Genomic DNA, 20,819 nt, shown 5'->3' with positions numbered 1-20,819 from the left:
ACATACTGACCTGTATAGTTAAACTTTTGTTCATCTCATTAAATAATTGTGCGACAGATCATTGCAGTGTGTGCTGACCCAGAACCCCCCTTGAGTGTATTTGTTTATATTTTATTTCAAAGGCATTAAAAGTACTGGTAAGGAATTTTGCAGTTTGCAGTACCTGCTGCAAAAACAAAGGATTCAAATTGCCTCTTGCCTACGGGCAATTACAGTGGTCCAGTTGGTTTGACATTGCTCTAGAACTGCAAGGATTGTGGGTGCTAATCCCACCCTTGTAATATGCCTGTGTTTTTTTTGTCTTCACACAACTCTAAGCAAGTACTGTGTCTACAGTGCAAACACACATCTGTGTATTTGGGTAAAACCAAAATGAATATTCTTTATACCCGATGCAAATTTATTGGCTATGAGAAAACAAAACTGTTACTAAAGAGGGAGCCGTTTCTCACAATGTTTTATTCTATCAACAGCTCTCCATTGCTTGTTACCAAGTAAGTTTTTTATGCTAACAATTATTTTGAGTAATTAGGAATTTTCCAGTGTCTTTAAGATCAAAGATATTGTGTTGTCATGAGAACTCTTTTCAAGTTACAAGATTGAACAAAACAACGGGGGAAAATAAACAAAACCAGACATTTTTTTTCAAAGCAGTTTTCTTCAAATTTCTTTATTCTTCCACAATCATACACTTATAAACGCACTGATTTTCTTGAGTGCTAATTCTAATGTTTTGACAAGACCAAGGACCTGATCTTTACCCTGTATTTACACCGTTCTTAAATTGAACATAAATAACTTTAATTCATACTGAACTATATTCTAATTATATATTATTTGGAACGGTCTTTGCATCAAATGTTTTTTTTCATAATTTTTTTCAATAAAAAAGCAGTTTCAGTGTTATCAATTTAAAACCTTGTAGGGATGTGCGATAAAGGACCTAAAATCTTGTCTCCTACTCTTTTGTTCCCTTATTGTAAACCATTTCCAAGATCAGAACATCATGGTCTCTTATAACCCTGGAAACATTCTTCACCTGATGTAATTTGATTTATTTCTATACTTGTGTTCCTGAGAAAGATCAACCCGTTCATTTTCTTTGCACTTATTATTGTGATTGCATAATATTATTTTATTTTATTTATTTTTGTTTGTGAAGCGAAGGACTCACATAAAAGAGAACTTAATCACTGTACTGGCCAAGAATCCAATCATGAGAAGACAACACAGGAAGTTTCAGTTTTAGAAACCCCAGTTCATACTTCCAACCAATGCGAATGCGATAGGAATTTTGGCATCACAGAAATGTTTTCACTGTGAATGTTTCGCAGGAGTTGAGCTCATTTCAACTGAAGTGAATTATCCGTTGCGAAATTTGTGATGTCGAAATTCGTATTGCATTTGCATTCGAAGGAAGTATGTACCGGGCTTAATATTGATGGGAAAAAAAACTCATGCAGTCAGGTTTGGACTGAACACCAAATCCTTGTGACCCGGGGACGAATCGGGGTCCTAGAGGTACACATAGAAGCCGTGAGAGTACACAGACCCGACCGGACCCTGCATCTCGATTTACTTTCCCTTGTTCCTGCCGACAAAGGCATCCATAGCTCCCCAAACGTTGAAGAATTTCTCAATTTCCAAGAAGCAGTTGACTGGTAAAAATCTGAAAGATAAAGGCCGTCATCAGGAGAGAATGATTCAAACTCCTAAGCACACTTTGGGGAAAATTTCAATTTATTCATAAGATGCTGTTAAAAATCCTCCCATAATGGACACAATATCCAAACCATTTTCTCAAGACATTGGACACTATTGGTAATTACTAAAAATAACTGTTAGCATAAAAACCTAATTGGTAATGAGCAATGGAGAGCTGTTGATAGTATATAACACTGTGAGAAACGGCTCTCTCTGAAGTATCGAAGTATTTGAAGTAATTTCTCACTCAAATATATCTGAAAGCACACAAAATTGTGCAAGAATGTTTTTTTTTCTTTTTTCATTATTCTCTTACAACTTTAAAAAAACCAATGGAGCCAAAATACTCACAGAAAAACACATTATGCTGACTTGTAAATATTTTTATGACATTGGCCCCTGGTGGCAGCAAGACATCGATACTTACGGTTGCAATCCAAGAACGAAATACATCAGTCGAGGCAAGAACAAAACTTCCTGGTTGGTCTGCACAGCATGTAAGATGCGTTCAGCGACATATTCAGGTTCAAGGGATTGCATTATTATGTCATTGCTAAAAGAAAAAAAGAGGAAATGCTAGTGTTCAAATCAGAGCCCTCCATGAAGTGATTACTCTTTGCTATGGTGCGTCAAGGCTGAAACAGGTCTCTTGCGGTCTTTTATTGAGAGAGTTTGCAACAGCTTGCGATTTGTGTAAAATAGACAAACACAGGGTGCCAGAATATGAGAGTCTGCCCATTATGTTTTGCTGAATTAGCAAACAGAAGTGAATTCATGAATCCACTATTTTTGTTTTTTTATAACTAATTTGTTTGGAAAAATATCTGTATCCTGCCAGTACTTTTCATTCGTTATGATAAAAACCTAAGTTACTCAAATGGGGTAAAAATAAGTGGCATGATACAGAAACTTTGTCATTTGTTTTAATTAAAACAGTGTTAAGGAACAATGAAACTTACTCTACTTTGACCCCCTCAAACATCCCTGTGTTGATGAGGTAAGGATTGACGACCGTAAACTGAACATTATCCACTCCTTCCATCTTGACTTCTCGCATAGCAGCATTATGGATGTTGAGAGCAGCACTCTTACTGGCCGAGTAGTCTGCCATCTTGGGTAGACCTTGATAGGCAGCGACGCTAGCTAGGGTCACTACGTGGCCGTGGTTACGCTTCATCATGTCTGGAAGGAAGGCCTTCAGAGTCTAGATTCCGAAATACAAAGTTTAGGATTGATATAAGGATATAAGGAGTAGAGACAAGGTCTTGACCTGTGTACTAAAACCGGCCTTTTTAAACCAGCAGGGTCGTGTCCATGCAATAAAAGGCGAGGTCATTTACTGCACGGCCATTACCCTTCAAGGTTTGAAACAACTTTTATTGCCATTCAGAGATGCCCTTTTTGTTGTAATAGTGTGGGAAAATCTGTATAAATTCTCTGTGATTTTTCAAATCCTGTCGCGTTCTCGAGCTCCATTTTGCTAATGGTCAAAATGCACGTGAGGCTCAACGGTTGTGAACATGCAACCTCCAGATAAAATAAAATGTGTCGGCGCTCTACAACCTGAGCTATGTAGCCCTAATAGAAGTTTCAGTTTAGACCAGCTGTCGATTTCACCAAACTCTTCCTAACTTAGTGTTAAATAACCTTAGGACTTAGGACGAGTTAAGTTCGGTACACCATACTAGTTAGGATGCATTGAACCCATCCTAGGTTAGGACGAGTTACTTGTCCTAATTCGACATAGGATTAATCCTAGCATTTCGTGAAATCGGCTCCTGAAACCATCAGTAGGTACTTCTGTCATTAACAAATAAACTTCAGAAGGTTCCAAGGAAAATATCTAATAAACGGAACTCTGGAAGGTACATGTAGGCCTACTATACATACCGTGCTAACACACATCGGTGTATGGTTAAAACCAAAATTAATAAGATTACAGAAGATAAATATTTACCCAGACATGAGCCATGGCGTTCACTGCCATCGTCTTAGTGAATTGTTCTTCAGTCAAGTCTAATAGTGTCCGGCCAATGACGATACCAGCATTGTTGACCAGCATAGAAATTTCTCCTATATCTTGCTTGACCTTTGAAGAGAAGAATGGAAAGTTTATCAAAAAGAAACCATGTTTCACTTTTTTTTATTATGGATATGTTTACAAATAAATGCACCTAATAATAAATTAATAATAACTGAATGTAATAGCGTCTCACACAAATGTCCCGAAGTGCTTTGAACTAAAACAATTTTGGGCCGTCAACCCAAATCAACTCTCACCAGGGGCATGCTGCCACCTACTCTTGGAGCTAAAACAGGATTATCCCCTTTGAAGCCCGTATCAGTATGGGTATCATCTACTAGGAGCCTGGCCGGTAGAGCAACTACCTTCCCAACTTTTTTTACAAAGGGCACAAGTCAACCGGGATTCGAACCAATACTCTGCCGCTGACAACACCCTGGAGCTAATAGGTCCAGTGCCCTAGACCAGTCTATTTTTACTGCCGTCGATTTCACCAAACTCTTCCTAACTTAAGATTATTCTTAGGACTTCAGAGTTCAGTTCCGTATCCAAAGACGTGGGAGGCATTGAACCCATCCTAAGTTAGGACAGGTTACTCGTCCTAACTCGAGATAGGATTAATCCTAGTGTTTCTTGAAATCGGCTGCTTGCCCCTTTATCCTAGTAAGAATAACTGTGTTGTGCTTATTAGCTTATTTTTTGTACTGCAGCTTTATGAAACTGGGCTATGATTACTGACCTGCCTTGCAGCTTGCTTGACATCTTCATTCTTGGAGACATCTACTCTGTAGCAACTGACTTTCCCTCCTGCATCCTTGATCATTTGTGCAGTCTCTTGGTTGCCTTGGCGATTTACATCCCACAACACTAAAGTACTCCCTAAACAAAACATCAAACAAAATATACATTCAAGACCGAATCCTTGGCTGTGTACAATGAAGTTTCCCAAAGAAACAAAAACAAAGTAGCAATTAAAGGTAAATATATTGTGAGTCTGTTAATGCCATTGTGTCCCCCTGAACACACTGGCTAACGTTAACACATTATAACAAATTCATAGAGACATAATGTGGATTTGAATCCTGGCATGGTCAGTTCAAGTCAGTTGTGACACTTGTTTCCCTGAGCAAGGCACTTGCTCCAAGCCAAATTTCTGAAAAACGCGAGGTCAAACAAACCCGCGCGACAAAGGAATCGTGACGTCAGTGGCGGCTATTTGATGTGGAAAATAGCGCCCTCAGTTTGCCAAAGCTGGAGAACTGTGTTCAAACCCAATTAGGGGAAAATCGTCACTGGCGTCATAGGGGTCATTATAACAGTTTTGACTCTCGGCTGAAAAAGCCGCGCGGCCGGGTGAATTTTTGACTCGAGTTGTTGATTACTAAATGCATATTTTGAGAGTAAAATGGTTATTAACCGGTATCTACGATGTCTATTTGGCCACAAAAAGGTAATAGTTGAAATATTGAGATCATCCTTTATTGGCTGTTTAAGGAACATGGGCTTATCAATTGGCTCACGACAGCATTTTATGAACTGGTTAAAAACTTTGTTCAGTCAACATGTCAGAGAGACATTCATAGATAGTGGTCCAGTGGTTAGACTGCATGACTGACAAAGTCATTGTCAATTCTACACTTAGACAACAAACAAAACAACACCAGCACATGCATAGTTGCAATGATCGTAAACTTCCATCCTTCCTGTGACCGTCGGGAGGATGGAAGGTCACTACTCCTTAAACTATATGAAGTTTGTTCTTCCATCATCTCCAACAGCACAGTAACGGAACAAAGTTCTAAGTTTATGAGTAGAGGGTTACAGTCATCGCAACAACACCATGCTATACCTTTCTCAGAGAACTTGAGAGCCATGAGACGCCCAATACCGCTTCCAGCACCAGTCACAAGAACAACTTCACCCTCCAGAGATTTCTTCCGAGACGGAAGAAGCCACTTTATCCAAGACCAGACCAAAATGCCAAGGAGTTTCACAGTCAACCACAGGACACCTAGGACCACGTTCATGTTGGCTGATAGAGATGTAACCACTCAAGTTGGCTGGTTCTTAAAGATCTCTGCTACTCTAGGCTAGGACAGATTTGATCTGGAAAAGAAAGTATTCAGACCTTTTTGAAAAAGAAAACTATGCCTTCAGTATGGCGCCACCACTTTTTCACTAAATTTTACAAAAAGGGATATCTCATTGAGGTAAATTAGATACTATATTATTTCATATTTTTCATCGAATGAAAAAGTGGTGGCGCCATACAGAAACTTTTCTCATGGAAATAATGTGAGAAATGATCGTGTGTAGCATATTATAAATGCAAACACATCATGACTCTCTAGGCTTAACAAAATAGCATTCTGCAACAAAAGTTTTTTTTTTCTTAAACAGAGTTGCAGTTTTGCACATATTATATGTTCATTTCAACCTTTGGATAACTTTCCGTATGTTTTCACTCATTTTTAGAAAAAGGGATATCTCATTGAGGTAAATTAGATTATTTCATATCGAATGAAAAAGTGGTGGCGTCATACGGAAACTTTTCCGAGAATATAATTCTCACCGTAATGGCGTCCGCAACTCCGGCTGTCTACTGAGTTCCGACTGAACAGTTACATGTATGTGTGTCCTCAGTGGCATAAAGATGTGCACCCTTCCCTTTTGTCCGGTGTTTTTTATCGTAATCTTCATCGTACATCACAAAATCCCTCTGATAAAGACGTGAATGGCAGCGCGCAACGAAAACACATGATTGTGTGTGTTGAGTTGACCCCTAGGTAGAATGGCCATTTAAAACATGAATATTCATATGACCTTTGAGAAGCTCCCGGATGTATCTCCCTCTTTTACACACGGGCAAAATGGCGGAAGGGTATGGAAAGATTGTTATACTTATTAAATCCATCCTAATCTCAAGAATCGTTCAATTAATCGTGTATTTTAACATTTAATAAGAAAGATATAATAATGGACCTTTTAATTTATTTATATTTGTGGAATGTTGTTTAGGGAAATATACTTTTTGAGCAGGAAGAAGGGACACTTTAGCATTGGAGTTTACCACACTGCACCACAGCACACAAACGGGTCCATCATCGTTCCATTTGTCACGATGATTTTTTTTAGAGCTATCTGATAGAAAAACCTGATTCTTATGTTACCATCTTTACCAAGTTTTACATAAAAAATAAGTGTGTTCTTTCTATTAAATAAAGCTGTAAATTTGCCAATTGTCAAACGAAATATGTTGGATGTTTTGTTGTTAAAATTTAAATACAAATTACAAATTCTGTCTTCACAGTCAAAAAGTGGGTAATCCACGCATATGAAGAAGTTAATTTCGTCAGTCAGTATCGAAACGAACGGCGCAGAATGAACATGCTGGACATGTACATTGACTGTTAGTGTTTATGAATGGTTTTAGTTACTGAGAAATTATAGATGGGCCTACCGTGAAACTAACTGAGACTTGAGAGAGTAGGCCTATCGATTGTATTTGTTGGTAAGGTTTTTTTTCACAGAACAAGTCAACAGCACAATTCCTTTTGATTGATTTTGAAAATGTGACTTCTTTTTCTCAAGTTGATCATCATGATTATTCACAAATCATGCATTTTATTTGAAATATTGGAAAACTCTCTGTATCTTGTCAATGTCACCACTTTTTTGCTCATTTTTACAAAAAGGAATAGGCTATCTCAATCGCTTTCATTTTTAAGTGAATAAATTAAATATAATATAGGCCTACCATTACATTATTTTTATTTCATAGAATAAAAAAGTGGTTGGCCTAGCAAGATACAGAAAGTTGAAACTATGCTGCGCGGTAATCACATTCTATTTAAAATTACAACCTCGAACTTGCACAAAATAAAGAAAAGAACGATAAGCCTTTATGCATTGACGTCATCCAGCCGCCATCTTTGAGGTCAAACGGTGACGAAACAATCGAAACGCACATAGATTGGACAATGAACAACCTCCTTTTGACCTCAAGGCGAGGGCGCCGTACTGATATGATGTCATGTGCATCTGGTCTATAGTGTGTATTTTCATCTCATTTAAAAAAAAAAACTTCCGAGCCACATACTTTATTCTATTAATCAGAACCGGAAAACGCAAAGTTTTTGATATCTAAAAATTAAATGTTGAGACTTCATCATGTAGCGACAAGTAAATTTTTAAAAATAATAGTAAATAAAAGAAGAAATGTCTTTATTTTTGGGGGAAGATAAACAAACTGTAAGATCTAAAGATCTAAACCGTTTTGCTCTACCAAAAAAAAAAATTGTTTTTCTTTAAAAACTTAATTTAATATACTGGCCGTTATAGTACAATGTAGGCTTGATCCCCTGCAATGTAAAACAAGTTCGAATATGATGATTTATGTGTATGTCCTTGAACTTAAATATTGCATTTGTATTGTATTCCTTTACCACATTGAGTGTTGCTCCAGTTGGAGCCTATCCATTTTCTCATCAAAATCGCATGTTCTGGATTTCTTCTTAATCTTAGTTTTGGCTTACGTTAAAATTTTGGTTATTACACATGTGTTTGTTATTGTTTGTATTTAAGGCCATAGGCTTACATTTTAATTTTGGTTATTAAAAATGTGTTTGTTATTGTTTGTATTTAGGGCCATAGGCTTACGTTTTAATTTTGGTTATTAAACATGTGTTTGTTATTGTTTGTATTTAGGGCCATAGGCTTACATTTTAATTTTAGTTATTAAACATGTGTTTGTTATTGTTTTTATTTAGGGCCATAGGCTTACATTTTAATTTTAGTTATTAAACATGTGTTTGTTATTGTTTGTATTTAGGGCCATAGGCTTACATTTTAATTTTAGTTATTAAACATGTGTTTGTTATTGTTTGTATTTAGGGCCATAGGCTTACATTTTAATTTTGGTTATTAAACATGTGTTTGTTATTGTTTGTATTTAGGGCCATAGGCTTACATTTTAATTTTGTTAGTGCGCTTCATAACTTTTCATTAGTTGTATTATTATTTTCTTAACAGTGCTCCTACTAAGCTGCCCACTCAACCCGAGACCCTCTTGAAGAAGAGGAAGCGGGCCCAAACCGAGAAGGCACGGAGGGCCCAGATCAGGCTTCTCAAGAAAAAGGTAACTTTTCCTGTTATTTAAAGGGTTTGGGTACTTTTTGTATCACAAACACAAACAACAAAACACAAACTTGCATTAAACATGGTTTAACGATGAGGATGGTAAAAAGTTGTCCTTAAAAAATATTACTTGCTGAGGTGCTGTAGTTTTTGAGAAATGAGTAAAACAACTTCACTAAAATAATTGTTGTCTCAATGAGACGAAAATTATTTAAGGGTACATGTACATGTAAAAGGGATTCACCTATACTCTCATGAAAACACTTGCACTTTTTTCCCGACTTCTACAGATACATTATATTATTTACATCTCACTGTGATTAGGGATTCATGTCATGGCCAAGAACAGGCCTGTATGCTTCGTTTTTGAAGGGGCAAGAGCACCAAGGCATTTTCTCTTTGGCAAAGGGCACCCGATGAGGAAATTTAAAAATTTTTACTGGAGCATTTCAAGGGCACCAAGGCAATGGCAAGAGGCAATCAGGCCTGCAAGAACTTGATCTACGAAAGGTATCAAAACCCTTTAACACAATTTTGCATCCTGGCTACTATGGCAGGATATATCAACTACATAACTTAATTCAAAGATCCAATATGAAATTGTTGTATTTCACAAATCAAACTATAACTTCAATGTGGGAAATCAAGTGAATCAAATAAGTTGTTTTGTAACTTACAAATTTGCTTTTCACAGAGAAATGCTACCAAGAGAAAGACTATCTTCAAGCGTGCTGAGCAGTACGTCAAGGAGTACAGGAAGAAGGAACGTGACACCATCAGACTGAAGCGCATGGCCAGAAAGCATGACAACTTCTACGTTCCTGACGAGCCCAGACTCGGATTTGTCGTCAGAATCCGTGGGTGAGTAAAACTAAAATTAGGAGATGGGAGACTTTTCTTTTGCGATATGCTTCAATACTGCGATTGTTTCTTACATGTAAAATGAGAAAAACAAGTTTTGTTTAGTGAGTGCTTGATTCACACAATTTGACCTTCTGTGTAATATATATCAATAAAGATGTACACATTGAGTAAGTATATGCACCTTTATTTCCTTCACACCTTAGTATTAACGGTGTGAGCCCAAGAGTGCGTAAGATCCTTCAGCTTCTTCGTCTGCGCCAGATCCACAATGGAACCTTCATCCGTCTCAACAAGGCAACAATCCAGATGCTGCGTCTTGTAGAACCCTACATTGCCTGGGGGTAAGTAGCTTCAATTTATTGACCTAAAAGCAAAAGTTTGTTGACACTGTCATGCAAATAATGTATGCGTATAATAGTGCAATTGTGACGATGGACCCTTTTCATGAAATATTGCACAAAGCACGTGCACTAACATGCTTAACTGGCAAAAATGAGAGAACATCGCGCTGATTAGTATATGGGTAATGGGTGCGTGACGCAGACCTGTTGTGCATCTGCTCAGTGCACAACTCTATTGGGTATTGCCAACCAATAGGTTTGTACGCATGTTAATAGGAATTACAGCATGTTCATGGAAAGGGTCCATTGTTCCATGAGGTTAGATTTGGAATGTTCCATTTTGCCTAATTGTGGAACGGCTGACCGTGTATTTTTTTAACAATTCTACAAATCAGGTTGGAGCTTGGACATTTGTAATACAACCCAATGCAAGAACACAAAATCTTAAATTTTTATGGAGATAGCATCTTCTGGTTTTTATCAGCTAATGATATGAAGAAAGGATGCAAACATTGCCATCTCGAAGCTTGTTCAGCTGAGCTATAAATGGCTCTTTAATTTTTGTGGAAATTCTTACTCAAAATGTAAAGTTTCTAACAAGACTTGTGTAGTATTTTGTCTGCCAGAAAGGCTGTATAAATGTACAGGGTCTCTCTACAGGCAATTATCATTTAAAATGTTTTGTGTGATATGGCACAAAATGCCAGACTGATTGAAAGGGTAGTTTGTCGTAAACCTATTTTAGGACCTGGGGTCGATTTCACAAAGAGTTGGGACTAGTCCTAACTTGGGACTAGTCGTAGGAGATATGAAAAACCTAAGGCTAGTCCTAAGTTACTCGAGATAAGACTAGTCTTAACTCTTTGTGAAATCCACCCCTGGTTCCGGGGGCTAAAATTGAGTCCTCTAAATCGTGGATTAAGGCAGGCTCTGACACGTGACTAGACTGCAGCGCTATATAAAGTTACTGGAGATGACAAGTCAATTTGGGTGGCTGGAGTTGGGAGCCATTAGTTGGGTATTTTTACTCCTGTCATAAAAATGAGGTCATTGAAAAACACTTTGTATGTTTTTGCATTCTTGACTCGGGTACTCTTCGGTAATATTTTCCTGCAAGTTGAAATTTCAAGCCATTCCACTGCATTATCAACGCACAGCGCGTGACTTCCAATAAAGCACTGCAATGATGTTTCAGTGTCATCTGTGGTCGTCAGCGGAAGGAGATCAATCCCAAGTTATGCATCATGGGTGGGATGGGGGGATTTAATCATGTTCCCCTTAATCTCAATATGCATACCTACATACCAGGGGGCTATTTCATAACGCCTGCAAGCACAAAAAATTGCGAGGCACAGGCAAGTATTGCTTAACAGAAACAAATTAACAGCCGAGCAATTGTGAAGCAACATATACTGCTTGAAAAATGTTCTTTCCAAACACAAATTGCGTGGGACACCAGCCCTATTATCGCAATTTTAATGTAATTTGGGCTGGTACCCTGATTCTGCTAAGCAATACTACTCTGTGTTTAAAGCAAGTTTTTGTGCTTACAGGCTTTATGAAGTTGGGAATAGAGGCAAAAGACCCTTCCCATGAAATATGTAAATTGCACATAGCGCGTGCGCACTAACATTTTGGTTGGCAAAATGAGGGAACATCGCGCTGTTTTGTTCACGGCTAATGGGTGCATGACGCAGACGCGATTGCGCGCTTGCTAAGTGCACAACTCTATGGCGTTTGCCAACCAACAGGGTCTGTGCGCATGCGTGAATGTGATTAGCATATTTCATGGGAAGGGTCCATTGCCTCCATGCAGTGTCATTGGCCCTTGTTATCCTTCAACATGTAAACTTTTTCAGGCCTTGAAATACACTCTTGAATGAGCACAACAATTTAACTCTGGTAAAGGGGCAACTTCTAGGAGGATAATGTTAATTCGTATTAGAGCTTTGCAAAGGGCACAAAGCAAAATCACAGTGCAACACAGCAATTGCTGAGGGTGCGTATTTTGAGGCCGGTACATGCACCATACTCGTTGTTTTTTTGTGCAGTATCATCACAAATCAGTGTACAACTAAAATCAAACTGCTTTATTCCCAATAGACCAAATCGAGTAACCCCTTTGTTGCTACGAATAAAAGGTGTCCATAATGCACGACAGACCAAATGCACGTCTAAAAGCGTACATCAACGAAGTACACAGCATTCCTGGTTTGATCATAGTTCAAGAGTATTATGCTCTATATCTATGGGTTTGATTTCTATGACGCGTGCTCACACAGACTCCATGTTGTGGGACAGGTATTTGAATGGTAACACCATTACCGTCACGGTCAATCTGGAGTGCGTTTTGGCGATCCCAACCAAAGCCCAACCAACTCAACAAGTCGGTTACCGGTTAGTCTGAACAGCATCGTCACTGTGCTCAACCGAATACGCGAAAACGCTCAACCGATAACCAATGTTTCTGGTGGGGGTCGCCAAAATGCACTCCTGAGCGATTCGCAATAAGTTCACTCCATGTCCAGCGTTGCTCCAACCAGGCTTTGCAAATTTGTTGTCCTTTGGTATGTCGAGTTTGTTTCTGTGTGTCCTTGTATGGCACTTCACTACAAGCCTTGGCTTCTAGAAGATGTCTCCGTACTTATTTTGTCTGATATTTTTCACACTTATTTTGTCTGATATCAAATTCCCGCATTTGAATTGTTCAATTTTTCTTTTTTCAGGATAGTATTGCAATTAATGTGAGTTTGTTTTTTAATTTAATAGGTACCCCAATTTGAAGTCTGTGCGTGAGCTGATCTACAAGCGTGGATTCGGCAAAGTCCAGATGAGGCGTGTACCAATCACCTCAAACGACGTCGTTGAGGGAACACTAGGTATGTTCTAACTTCAATGATTTTGTTCATCCTTGACTGGTAACTTTTTCCTGGTTAGCAGAAAAATTGGGCGGCCATATTGCGTGTTAACCATGGATTTGCATTGTGATGTCATTTATTTGTGCGGTAAGCACTGGAAGGTTAGTATGCCTTTTCGTGTGCTTGCGGTTAGCAGCACAAAATCGGCTGCTAAGCAGCACTATTAAATTGGGCCCTGGTCGCTAGGACTATAAGAGGACAACAAAACAAAGAAATTCAAAAGAATGAAGAATTACCCTTTCAATTTCCCTTGTGGTTTACATTGATATCTCAACAAAATAGTTTTAAGAGACATGTCTTTTATCAACACACAGCTCGTGACTTCCAATAAAGCACCGCAATGATGTATCAGTGTCATCTGTGGTCGTTAGCGGAAGGAGATCAATCCCAAGTTATGCATCATGGGTGGGATGTGGGGATTTAATCATGTTCCCCTTAATCTCAATATGCATACCTACATACCAGCGCGCTATTTCATAATGCTGCTTGAGAACAAAAAGTACCTAAGCACAGCAACAATATGCTTAGTACAATTTAATTGTCTGGAAAACACTAAATCTTGAGTAACTATAACAATATTCGAAAATTACTCTTTAAAAATGCAACTTGTTAGGCAACTGAATTATTTTGTTATCAATTTTGTTATTTCAGGCAAGTGGGGCATCATCTGTGTCGAAGATCTCATCCACGAGATCTTCACCACAGGTCCCCGATTCAAGTACGCCAACAACTTCCTCTGGCCCTTCAAGCTCAGCAGTCCCCGTGGTGGCTACCGCAAGAAGGGAAACCACTACGTCGAGGGCGGTGACTACGGCAACAGAGAGGACAAGATCAATGACTTCATCCGTCACATGAATTGAGTCCGACTTTAAGAAGACCACAGGGAGAAGAGGAGGAGTTTCTCGGCACAATAGAGAGTGTCCATCTTGAAGCGTTCAAAGAAGGGTCACTGTTAGGCCGTGTCTGAATTGACAGTTGTGGCTGCGGCTTTTGCTAATGGTTCCAAAGTGATCCCATAGCAGCAGCCATAGCCACTTTATTCGGAGACGGCTTTTACTTTGAAGATACTAATGAAAATGCCTGTTTTCAATCACTATAAAATTAGTGACACAGTCAAATGTGATATAAATGTGGACAATACTGGTTCAGAAGCCCAATAAAAAAACCAACATCTTACTATAAATGGAAATGGATTGTGTTTTGTTTTATTTATTGTTTTCTTCGGTTTCTTTTGCATGTTTTTAGGTCTGATTTGGCACAGGTTTTTTCTAATGGTTAAAGAAAATGGTAGAGAAAATGTGCCATGTGTTAAATAAAATAAAGATGACTTTTTAGATGAAAACATCGGGTTGGAATGCTCAGTTGGTATAATCGGGAGGTCTTTGGTTCAAGACTTTTACATAATGGCAGGCCGATTTCACAAAGATCTAAGATTGATCGTAACTGCGAATCAATCGTAGGTGCTTAGTAAAACGTGATGTTTCAACACAAATCACTATGGTGAAACTGAAAATTTGTATAGGGATGAATTTTATTGCTTTGTGAAATCGGCTCCAGGTGTCAAATTTCCTTTGCCTATTGACCCCTTGCACGCGGGTCATACGCGGCGACTTGTGCCACGCTCACCATGTTCGTGGGCAAGTTAGGTTTACGTGTATTAACGCCGCGTCATGTAAAAACGCGCAGCATACTCTGCATGTAAAATAACCAGAATCTCAGACTTGAAATCAAGTCTATCTATATACTCGATGGTGAATCCAACATGGAATCCTCCCGTTTCATTACACGGCGTGAACCAACGTATAGGGGGACATCACTCAACGACATCAGGTGATTAGGATGGCCTCCAAATTCCTGTATCCTTTAACCTGAGCATGTTCTAACTCCCTCTACCATTTCCTCAGTTTTGATCCCTATTTTACTCGGTTCTAATTACATTTGAAGAATACCAGAGCTATTTGGTGTCAGCTGTAGCCTAATAATAAGTCTAGGAAAGTATTTTTTTTCCCCAAATGATGGTAATTAGTGAAGACGTATTGCGTTACCTTTTAAGGATATTTTGGCATTTCAGTTTGACCTTTAAACGGGTCATCATTTGTTTTGACATCTTAACCCTTGATTGTGTTTACATCTAACAGCTGTGCTGTTAACCCCCACCCACTCCCGCTTCCCGGAGAAAGATGGCGTGAAATAATAATTTGAATTGTTTACTGCTAAAGAACAATTTAATAAGGTCCGATAATACCAGGGCACCACATTTGGAGTTCGGTCCACAGTATATTAAATTATGGGGTTTTCCTACTTTAAAAAGTTGATATAAATTAAATGGTCATGTATCACCGTTTATTATTTTCAACACGGAACAAAGGGACATTCGAAAACCCCTTACCCACTGGTTCGGTCTCTGAGAGGTGCAAGATCAAAGTAAGTTGACCTCTTTAAGACCAAGGGGATCGCAGGAATTTACCTTGTGACAGGCCTCCCCGTTATAACCACAGAGGGAAAATGGCAGTGTCCGTGTTTTTAGAACCACACATGTCCGCGGTAACTGAGGTGCAATGCCAAAGTAAGTTGACCTTTTAGGCAGGGGACCAGGAACCCTATACCCTGGATGGCCCCCACTATTTTTCTACAACGGGAAAGTGACATTACCCGTTGAAGAACCATGTCCGCAGGTTCGCGGTATCAGAAGTGTGCAAGTAGGACGACCTTGTTTTAAGAATGAGGAGGGGACTGAATGATGTTACCTTGAGCCTGTCCCTGATCTCTTCCCATCCCAGGAGCCTGACCTTTAAGAAAGTTGCGTTTAGTCGGTGAACCTTTTTGAAGCCAAAGCTTCATAACTGCGTCGGCTAGCCTGTCAGAAGGTCTGTACATAACAAAATAGTATACGGTCCTACAATAATTATAAGCCGAAGCCCACGATGTATTGACAAAATTTCAAGTAAAATCATCATTGCACTTGAGCTAACGCTTTCTCGATGGTCTGACATTATACCAATTTATTGACCGACTGAACTTTTCCAGAAAAGTAAAACAACTCACAGGAAATGTTAATTCATCGGGATGCTTTCAAAAGACGCTTAAAGGCAAGTTAAGTATTGTTTTGGTCAACATAAGTTTGATCTGTTCCCTACCATTCAAAAAGTCAAAATTTTACCCTCCTAAAATGTGTTGACTATCACCCCACCAAAAAGTTAGAAGACTCGGTCGTTGGCACAGGTTCATATCCTCTGATATATTTATAGCTAGAAACCACCTGGGTATAATGTTCGAGCGCTCAATAATTCTGAACAGGGCTGTATTTCTTATTGATATCAGGAAGACTAAATTATCATGGTATACCTTGATAATTTAGTGCATGCATGCCTACTAAAGCCATCACAATGGATGGGTTGCAATACGCGTCATTGACCACCTTTTTGGATGTGTTTTACTCGTGAAAAGTGCAAGAGAGTTGCATTGCTTAGACATACTACTCTCTGGGCTTTAATTGGACTTCATCACTATGCCGTCATCTTAGGTCAAACTATAAGGAAATAAACGTCAAGACGAGTTCACGTTAGCCTGAACATCTCACGTCACACTTCAAGGCTCGTGAATTACGCCACAGAGTGGCCTAGGTCAATCCCCGTCCATAATCACCTTTCACCTACATTCATAATAATACGCAGACGGCCGAAAGTGCATCTGCCAAACGTCACCTTGGACCAATCAAACAGAAAACACAAGTCCAATGAAATCGCTGTCCACTGAAATCTGGTGGCACCATTTGACGTGGCGCCCACTACACTGACGTCAAAAAATGCATCATGAGGTCCGTGATATAGCAACATTTAGCTTGAAGAGATATTTGCTTGAGGAACCCTCCTTGCTAATCCGCAATGCCTGATAAAACACATACAAGTCGGACTTCTTAAGCCCGGTTTATACTCTCTGCAAATGCAAATGCGATACGAGTTTTGACATGACATGGCTGTTTTCACAGAAGTTCAACACAGTTCAATTGTTGCGAATTCGTTGCGCGGTGACGTCAAAATTCGGCATTCGCATGAAGTATTAACCGGACTTTAGTGTTGCTACCCCCACCCACCCAAACATAGGGTGCGTTCGTTTAGCTTCCCTGGGTTGACCCCGGTGTGTAACGTTTTTTTTCCCAGGACAAAAGTGTGCAGATAATTACCCACGTTCGTCCTAGAAAAAACCTGCCACACACCGGCGTCGAAATTGGATAAGACCACTGGTTCCTTCCCTTTCTTTATTGAGCCAAGCGGATCAAACCTCATCGCATTGACATTCGCAAAAAGTATGAACCGGGCTTTAACTTTGCTACACCCACCCACCCCTATATCTGCTCGCGGTTGTTTCAATTGGATGAGACCATTGTCTTGGGCCAATACTAATGAGACCACATGCTTGTGTTCATTCCCTTTCTTTATTAAACCAAGCAGATCAACGACCCTGCCCTTCTGTCCCTCCAAGGTCCATTTATCAAGAAATGCTAAGCCCTAGGTGTTGCAGTTGTCGATTGGCGGATATGGTTGGATTTAATGAAAGGACGCTCGAGCTCGTCTGCTCGTCCAAGATAATGGATCGGAGAAGCTCAACACAAGTTTACTGACCACTGTCATCGAGTGGGGGAATAAGCTAGCTCGATCCATGGGTAGGCCTATCCGTGGGTAGACTTTGCACAATGAAATATGTAGGGTCGAGAGACTCAGTTCACGACGGGCAGTAAAGTCTGCTCCTAACTCGTGAGTGAGAACAAAGAATTCTGATTCGTCAAATCAATTACTTTAGGTCTTTCAAAGAATTCTGATTCGTCAATTCAATGACTTTAGGTCTTTCATGAATCAGTGGAATATCGTGTGCGCTGTGTTTTTCAGGTAGTTGCACAAAGGAAAAGTTCTGATTCGTCAGGTAGTTGCACAAAGGAAAAGTTGTAGCATTTTAATTACTTTAAAAAGATATCTGCAATATTATTTTGTAAGAAACTACTTCAACCATCCAATCTACTTGTTTTATCCGCTGTTTAAAATAATTGTTAAAGCTATGAGTTGGATTTAATAGTAGGGCGCTGTTGATTGTCTGGTCATGCAAGATAACGGATCAGAGAAGCTTGAGATGCAAGTTTACTGACCAGTGTCATCGAGAGGTGGTAGGCCCTACGTTGGGTAGACTTGATGACAAGTCGTTAGGCGCTGCCTATTTGTCTTCCTTTCATGCAACAGTCACAGTGCGATTATACACATGCAACAGTCGTAGGTAGCGCGAGGCGACTCACACACACATACTGGGATCGAGGGTGTGTGTATCGTCCCCGCAGCTACACCGCGCTGTAACTACACACCGCGCTTAACAATTACCGTCTTGACTTCAAGACTGTGCGTGGGGTGACTTTGCGCAATGTGGGATCGAGTCTCTGTTCATGGGCAGTGAAGTCTGCTCCTTACCAGTTAGAACAAAGCACTCTGATTTATCAACTACACTCAGTCATGGGGGGTAGCTGTGTGTTGGTCAGGTAGTTACAGAAAAGTCAGAGTATGACTGATGTATCATAATTATTATGATATTATACAAGTTAAAATCAAAGTTATGACTCTGTATAAAATACGCAGTCATATAATGACTTGTATGCCTCATTGAATGGCATAAGTCATTATTTTTAGCCCATAGTATGATTTAGTATATATGTCATAATTATAATTTGTGCCAATTAAGTCATATATTAATAACAAAGTAAGGCATCATTTTGAGATATAAGTCATGAATATGACTTGTTCTTAGTCATAATTGTGACTTGTTCGAAATAAAAATGACATGTAGGCCTATTAAGTCAACAATGAGATGTCAGTCATAATTATGACTTATTTCCCTTTTCTAAAAGGCAGTGGACACTATTGGTAATATTACTCAAAATAATTATTAGCATAAAACTTTATATTGAGTAAGAGATGGGGAGAGGTTGATAGTATAAAACATTGTGAGTAACGGCTCCCTCTATGAAGTGACATAGTTTTCGAGAAAGGAGTTATTTTCCACGAATTTGATTTTGAGACCCCATATTTAGAATTTGAGGTCTCGAAATCAACCATCTAAAAGCACACAACTATGCTTGACAAGGGTTTTTTCTTTCATCGCTATATCTAGCAACTTCGACGACCAATTGAGCTCAAATTTTCACAGGTTTGTTATTTCATGCATATGTTGATATCCATCAAGTGAGAAGACTGATCTTTGAAAATTACCAATAGTAATGTCCAGTGTCTTTAACGCTCCGTAAAAACTGCCGAAAAGTTACCCAATTGATCACTTCAATTCATTTACAGCTTATTATATCCATACTTTAATACACTTCTTTGTAGAAATTCATTGAATCATCTCGTACACTATTTCTCGCATTCCCACGTGATAAGAATTTCAAAGGCACTGGACACTAATTTGTTATAATGTCAAATACCAGTATTCTCACGTATGGTGTATCACAATTTTATGCATATAAATAATAAACTTGTGAAAATTTTGACTCACTTTATTGGTCGTCGAAGTTAAAAGAGATTTATAAAAGAAAAATTAACCCTTGTTGCACCACTTCAGCTGAAGTCTTTTGTTATTAACTTAGTTAGTAAGAAATAACCTCTTTCAAAACTACCTTACTTCGTGGAGCCGTTTCTCACAATGTCCTATATGTTTATGCTCGTTTACAAAGTAATTGCTAACAATTATTTTGAGTAATTACCAATAGTGTTCGGTGCCTTTAAAACACTCAAATCCCAAAACATTTACTGACTCCCAAACGTCGACCACGAACTGACAGCAAAAACACCGGGCCCTCTATTCACCGACCTCCATGTGTCAGTTCAGATGACAGGAACGTAAGATGATGAAAATTTTGATATACAATATAAAGGAAACATACGTGAATACAGCCCTTAGGCGAACATGACGCTAACTAATGGAAACACCCGCATCAAAGCTCCCTCTGAACCGTTCTGAATGTATATGGAGAATAATAGGAGCTGCTCCATGGGAAATTAAAAAGGATATGTTTCGTTATAACTGGAACCCTTTTTAAAATCAATAGTTTACAAATTTTAGGTAAGGTCACTACTAATGTACATTCAAAAAAGGGGGGAGGGGAAAGGGACAGTTCATCAGCGCTTGCCCTGTTTTGCATTAGGTATACTCCCTTTTATTATTTTTGTATGTTAGTTTCGCTTTTTGGCCTTTGAGAAAAAGCCCATACCTGGGTCAAACGTGAGGGAATGAAACAAGTTTGAGTTTCACTAACATCCAGTGTGTTGCAATGAAATCACGAAAACATGTTTACGGTTGTGAGCATTGTTTCAGGTCAAAATGATTTCATAAAACAAGACTCGTTACATCTTGTTGAAGACGGATGTACCCACTGTTAATCTGACACTCTGTGGTGGATTGACAATCATACATTGGGCACCACACATGAATGATTACGTCAATTTTATTTGTAACTATAGCACAACTTTTGAACATTCACGTAAACCATTACGTGAACTTGGGACACGTCGCGAATAATGACATATTTACTTACGGGGATATTCCGTTGGCTGGGGCACAAATCGTGAATCATTGCGTACGTATTTAAGGAAGTTCGGTGTCCCGATAAAGCCGTTACAGGCAAACCATCTTAAACCTCTGTGCTCCTAAAGTGCAACACATTTTGCACACTATCTTAAGGAACCACACACACACATGGCGAGCCCGTATGTCCTAAATATGGGTTATCGCATACATACTATGGTTGGACATACATTAAGAAAGATCATTCAATTAGTTTGAATCTCTACTTTGTTA

At 39.0% G+C, this 20,819-nt stretch overlaps 2 protein-coding genes across 2 annotated transcripts; one reads left to right on the top strand and one right to left on the bottom strand.

Annotated features, from left to right (window-relative positions):
* Positions 1–500: 500 nt before the first annotated feature.
* LOC117300679 (epidermal retinol dehydrogenase 2-like) lies at positions 501–6,494 on the bottom strand. The gene is made up of 7 exons (XM_033784405.1): positions 6,300–6,494; positions 5,577–5,833; positions 4,467–4,606; positions 3,662–3,793; positions 2,664–2,908; positions 2,132–2,257; positions 501–1,669 (listed from the first exon to the last, which is right to left on the bottom strand). The coding sequence occupies exons 2-7, from the start codon at positions 5,752–5,754 to the stop codon at positions 1,576–1,578; spliced, it is 915 nt and encodes a 304-aa protein (XP_033640296.1). The 5' UTR covers positions 5,755–5,833; positions 6,300–6,494; the 3' UTR covers positions 501–1,575.
* Positions 6,495–6,528: 34 nt separating this feature from the next.
* LOC117300680 (60S ribosomal protein L7-like) lies at positions 6,529–14,175 on the top strand. The gene is made up of 6 exons (XM_033784406.1): positions 6,529–6,608; positions 8,759–8,864; positions 9,558–9,724; positions 9,931–10,068; positions 12,838–12,947; positions 13,638–14,175. Exons 1-6 carry the CDS (start codon positions 6,568–6,570, stop codon positions 13,844–13,846), a joined length of 771 nt encoding a protein of 256 aa, XP_033640297.1. The 5' UTR covers positions 6,529–6,567; the 3' UTR covers positions 13,847–14,175.
* The last annotated feature ends 6,644 nt before the right edge of the window (positions 14,176–20,819 follow it).

Source organism: Asterias rubens, chromosome 16 (assembly GCF_902459465.1).
Source record: "Asterias rubens chromosome 16, eAstRub1.3, whole genome shotgun sequence".
NCBI lineage: Eukaryota > Metazoa > Echinodermata > Asteroidea > Forcipulatida > Asteriidae > Asterias > Asterias rubens.
The sequence above is the reverse complement of the archived record's forward strand: the minus strand, read 5'-3'. Positions and strand labels throughout refer to the sequence as shown.